Consider the following 7,314-nt stretch of genomic DNA (forward strand, 5'->3'; position numbering starts at 1 on the left):
CGCTTTGGTGCGCTCACTTGCCCAAAAGCTAAAACACACACACATCTCTTTCTCGCCATGTCTCAGTCGCTTTCTCCAATTCTCCGTTTCTCCATTTCTCCGGCATGATATATCCCACACCACATCCCTTTAGCCACCGGTTAACCTTTGGCTCTGGGCGGAAATTTCAATTATTTATTACACATACGCAGCGTTGTTAGCTTAATGACTAGCTCCGACTGCAAAGCAGAAAACTCCAGGCCAAACCAAGCAAATGTGATTTGGCCAGACCAGGGATACACCAAACATTTGCCACAAAATTGCATATAAATCATAGAGCTTGATCTTTTGACGGCCTGCAGTGGGAACATTAAGTAGTCGGAGCATTAAGAGTTAGTTATCCGAGTAATTGAGCTTCGGTGTTCGCCCTCTGGGCACGAATTTTATGAATAAGGAAATTGCTTTAAGCTTCAAAATTGAATTATACATGAGTTTTAACTTTTTCTGCGTTTGAGTTATAGCAGTAGAAGCATAATAATAGCTGTAGCTTTTACATATTACTTTTCCAAAAGCTGTATACATTCTGAAAGAAGTAATAAAACCATAAAAATGTGCAGCACATACCGACTCTTGGCTTGACGTTAAAATATTTCGATAAGCAAGTACAAATAGTACACTTGGCAATATTTAATTGTAAGTTAATTCCATCTTAATTTTAAATTCGTAGAATAATGCCTGCCTATAAATATAAATTTATTACTGGAGAAACTATTAAAACTTAAATTTAATGTGTTTAATGGGTATGCACTATTTTTTGAAACACTTGGAGCACCTAAGGAATATTTGATAGTAAGTCCTGGAATATTGCAAAAGTTTGTGTTGCACACATATTTTCTATACGCCGAAGGCAAGAACCTCTTTGAAGTAAATCGAATAATAAATATAGTTACACGTGCAGCTCGGCATTTTCCCGCACACTTTTCCCCTTTTCCGCTCGATGGTTAGGAGTTCAAACTCTGTGGCAAAAAATCGGTCTCATTTTGATTGGCATCATTGATTGAAACAACACGAATCGTTTTGCTCGCCAAATGACTCGAAAAAAGGTGGAAGTGAGCTAGTTGCCATCTATCGTTTTGCCTCCTTTGAATCCTTGCTAAATTATTGAGTGAGCGAGCGATTGTGTGATTGTGTCACGGACTGAGCCAACTAATTGGATTTGTGCCAGCAGAAGGAGGATCCAGGAAGTGTTTTGACAATTGTCACAATTAAGTGACCGGGGATAGTGACAAGGACAGGGACAGGGACAGGGACAGCGGACATGCCAATGTCCTGGACAAGGCCACTTTGCAAGTTCATTGCACCCCAAAGGCCAAACAAGGGTGCAATTGATGGGCTCTGTAGGGTTAACGAGGGTGCAGGGTTCGCCGACTGACGAGCGCAATGTTATGCGGCATAATTCACATAAATTATGCAATTTATACGCGACGTACGCTAAGCCTCAAAATGGACACGACAATGCAAATTATATGGCAAATGAGGGGAGAGGCTGCGGAATCGCGCCTACACTGTCATATTAATTCCTGGCGATACTATTTGCAATAGCATACACATTTTATTTTGTGAAACAATCTATTAATCCCTTTGATCTTTCATAAGTCGACTTTCTTCTTTAAAAATTCCAACAAACAAGCATTTGAAAAAACACAATGACCACTTGGGCACAAGTTTCTTTTTACGTGTGTGTTTCGAGTATGTGTGCCACAGAAAGAAATATGTAACAAGTTGCAGATTTTTATGCAGACAAGTGAGGGAAGGGGCTGAAAGACTCACTCCGGCACTTCCACAATTGCATGATGACAATTGAAAAGGGGGCAAGCAAGGACTTAGAGCTTAGTTTATCCCCAACCCCTCGTAATCTGACAGCTGTAAAGTAGTTGGTCGACAGACAATGACTGCAGCGGGAAATCCCTGAGAGTAATATAGATAAATACATGTATGGCAATAGGGTATAATGATGTGATGTAAGTGAGTAGACTATGCTTATTCCATGACCCATGGAGTTATTGACACTGCGAAGAAGTCAAGTAATATCATTTTCATGTAAGTGTCTATAGTTATAGGCTGTGTTATATTCCTGTTATTATGTGTGATAGAGTAATTGACTGTCTACTTGATTAGTATAAAACGAAGGAAAAACTAAATAGATTTAAAACTGTTTAGCTGACTGTATAAATTCCATTAATTGTTAGTTCTCTCGCGCAATTTAATCAGATATTTGTATATCATTTCCGAACACGAGTTTTTTACACATACCCGGTTTTCCCGCTTTCAAACCAGCTAACTGATTGAATCCCTTTGTTCCGCTTTAAGTGTTTAACAGTTCCCTCGGGTGTCCTCGCTCTGAACCAGTTCCATTTGAACAAAACGTATTCTCATTTCCTCTAATTCAGCCCCATGCAGACACACATCCTCCCACATCCCCCTCTTGCCACACTCAGGAGTTTTATAGATTTATAAATTCAAATATCATGGCCACTGCATCCGAAGCAGACAGTCAGACAGTCGTATAGTTGGACATTGAGACGGAGGGACAATAAAGTCAAAGGCGGCGAGTTGTTCCTGCTGTTTCCACTGCTGCACTGCTGCCTGTTGACAAAAACAACGAGAACAATGCGAGGAGCCACACATGGAGCCAAGGATATAGCTGGGGTGGATCTGGTAGCTGGGGGCATCAGTGGGTTAAGGGGCGACATATCTCCTCCGTTGTGACAGCGAAACACTGCAATAAAAGTGGTGGCACGTTGGCACCGAGGGGTGGAATTTACATTTAGTTTATGAGTAGACAAGCGACGACAATAGTGGGGAAGTAGCATCCTATTCAGACTTCTGCTCCACATTCTGCTCCTTTTGCATCTTCTTCAGCTGCTCCAGCTGAGCCCGTGTCGGCACACTGAGAGAAATCGGATCGAATTTGCCTATTTTCGTATCTTAAAAGATGTACTATTTTAACTCTTTATGAAGTGTCTTCTAACTTCCATTTAATAATGCCATTTTTAATAACCTCTTTAATTATTTTTATTTTTAATATACTTAATGTTTAGGAATGCATCTATTTATTATATTATTTTAATGATATTTGTATTATTAGGCTGATTTTTAAGTGTGCACCATTTCCGCAGCAGTTGCTGCTGTTGTGCACCCAAAAGGTCATACAATGAAATGCACAAATGTCAACATTTAACGGTCAAAATGGTAGCAGCAACAGCCAAGGGGAACCCCCACAAAAGTGGGCGTAATGGGCACACACCGGGCATTGTGTGGCTGCCAGGAAGTGGAATCACCACGCTCGACCTTAGCCAGCATTTCCAAGTTTAGAGTTTATGGCCCAAAAGAAAGTCGCCGAACACAATGGACAACACCGAAGCAACAGGAGCCGCAGTCGCCCACTCTCCTCCTATTCAGCCAAACTAATGAGGTTGACGGAGCATACTGGCCATTGGAAATGGGGGCGGAAAACGGAGGGAAATCGGAGGCGTGGCCAGTGGAAGATGCAACTTTATGACATTTGTCTCGAAACATTGAACAAAGTGGAGGGCACTCGAGATGAGGTGGTAAAAGTGTGTTTTAAATATTTATAGACTTTTACACTAAAAATAAAATTGTATGTTGAAAATGAAATTAAAGTCTTTCTATGCGGCTTTAAAGCTTTAATTTTATTTAAATTGCGCTTAGTCGGATTCAGTTTATGTTTTCCTAGGGCTGAAAAATTATTTTAATTCCTATTTAAATAAATTTGGGGTTTGTATATTATGTTTCCATGACGGCATAACAATATGATTATTTTAACAACGCAGAGGAATCAGCGAATTATCATACGCATTAATTATGAAATAAAAATGTAGTAAACAAGGCACACTTTTCTTTTTGGTGTAAATTACCTAAACCATCCCAATTAAAATAGCTTTGAGAGTCCAAATAAAAGTGTGCTAAATTGGAGCGTTTTCGCCTTGCCAAGTCGCATTGTCGCGTGCTGTCTCTTTCTCCGGCCTCTGTTCCGTCCTTCTCTCTTTGAGCTACCTTTCCCTCTCACATGTTTGGGGAACTAGGGACCTTTGTGGCAGTTCAATCGTAATGAACTATGCACAAAAATGACCTCCAGTAACAGAATGTTGATGGTGGGCGAACTCACCAACAGACCAACAAGTTTTCGCCCTTTGTCGCATTTTCCGTTTCTTTCTGGACAAATTACATTTGGTTTGTGCTGGACAATGTTTTCCAGGGTTGCCAACAGCGGCCAGTGGACTTTCTTCCGCTCTTTTTAGCAGGCGGCGTGGGTTGCATCCACTTCCACATCCACATCCACACAACTGCAAAGAGCCCTAAAATTATGTCTAGCCAGGAAGCAAACTTTTTGTCCTTTGTCCAACACTTTATTAACGCTACAGCTGCTCCGAAAAAATGTATTTAAAAGGACTTCAGAAAAGGGTTCACATTCAGAGATTTTAAGGGTAGTAATTAGTTTGGGACTTTATGGAGCTGCAGCTCTGGAGAGTTGATAAATATTATATTGTATGGCGGAGCTTACTATATCTGTGTGATGTGCTCCTAAAATGTTGTACATTTGTACTAATGACTATCCTCGCTTACTGCTGCGAAATTTCCAGCTGAAATTTTCGGGGAATTGAACGTAAAATATTTAATTGCTTTATACTGCTAAATTAGGCTTTCAGCAAAGTTGTTAATTTACATGCATCGACAATTGTTTCAATACGTTGGACACGGAGTGTCAGGAGTGGCAGATGTTGCTGCATTTCTGGGTTCTGGGCTGGGTTTCTGCTTTTGCACTTGCTGCATTTGCGGAGTGAATGGATATGGCTGTTTGTACACTGAATAAAATATACACTCGTAAGTAATCAAACATTTATTTTTAAAATGTATTCAATAAATTAGTTATAATTTAGTTATGAAAATAGCCCATTATTGATAAATCAAGTTTTTGTAAAAATTTATATAAGTTGAATCTTCAAATCTTTTTAGCTAAACTTTGAGACAAGACCTGAATATCGTATTTTAAAAATTAGAAAATTTGGACTTCATGCTAAACTAAAGTTTGCTTTCTTGTGTAAAGTGGGAGTTTGCTAGTCCAGTTGCCATAATTATGGCAATTGGCAGACTGAACTGCAGTGTGGGCCTAAAATTGTGCAATGGCAACACGTTGACGTTGGTGAGGGCAATGGGGTTTTAATGGGAACAAGGAGGAGGATACTCCTGCACCAGATGCGGCTGTCGTCGTCTTTTTGGAATTTAATTAAAGTTTACACAAGTAAACAAATGACAGTCTGCAGCCGCCAACATTGCAAGATATTTGTCTGCATTTGTGTTGGTTTCTGCTTCAGTGTGTTTGTGCTTGTGTTTGTGTGTGCGTGTCACATGGCCACAAAACGAGTGCAGATTCAAGTAGACTGAGTGAAATTTTATTAAAGAAAACTCACACAACGCCAAGTTGAGGTAAAGTTTTCAGCGACAAAAATGTGTCGCATGCGGTGGGCATTAAAATAAATAAAAGTTTTCAAAGGGGGTTGTTCGAAAAGATTAGAGAAAATATATATGTACATATATCAAAATATTTATAGTTATAGTTATCCAGATAATTTGGAATAATAAACAAAGTGAGCTAAGGCAGTATGACCCCAAAAAATCTAAAAGATGAGGATGCCAGAATAAGTTGTTAGTATTAGGATCGCAGCTTAAATTGTACGATATGACATCCAAAAGTGTGTAACGGAAAGAGCACCAGAATTACTTAAATAATTGATTTTTTAAAAGAGCGAAGATCAGCGAAACGATTTAGATTTGCACACGGTGTTATTATACCCGTTACTCGTAGAGTAAAAGGGTATACTAGATTCGTTGAAAAGTATGTAACAGGCAGAAGGAAGCGTTTCCGACCATATAAAGTATATATATTCTTGATCAGGATCAATAGCCGAGTCGATTCGGCCATGTCCGTCTGTCCGTCCGTCTGTCCGTCTGTCCGTCTGTCCGTCTGTCTGTCCGTATGAACGTCGAGATCTCAGGAACTACAAAAGCTAGAAAGTTGAGACTAAGCATACAGACTCCAGGGACATAGACGCAGCGCAAGTTTATCGAATCATGCTGCCACGCCCACTCTAACGCCCACAAACCGCCCAAAACTGCCACGCCCACACTTTTGAAAAATGTTTTGATATTTTTTCATTTTTGTATTAGTCTTGTAAATTTCTATCGATTTGCCAAAACACTTTTTGCCACGCCCACTCGAACGCCCACAAACCGCCAAAAACTGTCAGTGTTGAAGACCTCCTTCGCACTTCCACTAGCTGAGTAACGGGTATCAGATAGTCGGGGAACTCGACTATAGCGTTCTCTCTTGTTTTTCCTTTCCTTTACATTTTTTGATATGACACTTTTTTGTAAATTGTGTGGATGGCGTACATCGTTTTTCTGTAAACTGATTTCTATCAGTAGTAGTACGGTTACCTGAACATTCAAGTCTGTTAAATCTAAAGCTGTGGAATAATTTCATAACTAATGAAATTCGTTCCCTCACATTACAACGCGTTCACCTAAGTTTTATGCTTAAATTTTCTTCGGTATATTATTTATTTAAAGACCGCATTGCTCCTAAATAGTATGTGGAAGTGGGAAGTATTCACGCTTGTGGTACTGATCACTTTTTCGGCGGTAAAGTGCTTCTCTGAGAAAATCGATTGCTCCAAAAATGGCACGCATGCGGATTTTTGTCCCACAGCTTGTCCAGAAACGTGTGATTCCATAGGCAAGCCCAATTGCATTTTGATCTGCGGAGGTCCTTGTGTGTGCAAGCCAGGATATATTGTCAATCGAATGATTCCCGCCTGTGTACTGCAATCTGATTGTCCAAGAAACTCATTACCAAAGGGTCGAGCCCGAAGACTAACGAATTTCCATTGCTTTAGTGGGGAAAATACATGCCCTCAATTAAAACATAGTAATGCTAGGCGAAAGGTTGGCTAGCATTTAAAGCAGATAACATAATTGTGTACAATTATGGTTTCAAATAAAAAAATAAAAAACATCTTATATTTACTTAAATATGTCACAGTACTTTGGTATCTGCCCTCCTTTAAATATTTCAACCGACTGTTGATGGTACACGTGTGCGGTACATTTGTTGCTGAACATTGATGCACCAACAACCGCAAACTGTTTGGTATTTTTGCCATTTTGCAGCGGCGTAAAACTAAAATCCCCGAATTATGCAACAAAAAATTAATTAAACACAATTTAGTTTTGTCCCCTGGAGATGAACGTGAT

General features: G+C 39.7%; 1 protein-coding gene and 1 long non-coding RNA gene across 2 annotated transcripts; one reads left to right on the top strand and one right to left on the bottom strand.

The window, feature by feature from the left end:
• Positions 1-3,771: 3,771 nt before the first annotated feature.
• Positions 3,772-6,487, bottom strand: LOC120321465. Its single transcript, XR_005561085.1, has 3 exons — positions 6,409-6,487; positions 4,727-4,865; positions 3,772-4,643 (listed from the first exon to the last, which is right to left on the bottom strand). It is a non-coding gene; the product is annotated as an uncharacterized LOC120321465 (long non-coding RNA).
• A 138-nt stretch (positions 6,488-6,625) lies between these two features.
• Positions 6,626-7,075, top strand: LOC6539588 (accessory gland protein Acp62F). The gene has a single exon (XM_002086417.3). It carries the CDS (start codon positions 6,652-6,654, stop codon positions 7,012-7,014), a length of 363 nt encoding a protein of 120 aa, XP_002086453.1. The 5' UTR covers positions 6,626-6,651; the 3' UTR covers positions 7,015-7,075.
• The last annotated feature ends 239 nt before the right edge of the window (positions 7,076-7,314 follow it).

Source organism: Drosophila yakuba, chromosome 3L (genome assembly GCF_016746365.2).
Source record: "Drosophila yakuba strain Tai18E2 chromosome 3L, Prin_Dyak_Tai18E2_2.1, whole genome shotgun sequence".
Lineage (NCBI taxonomy): Eukaryota > Metazoa > Arthropoda > Insecta > Diptera > Drosophilidae > Drosophila > Drosophila yakuba.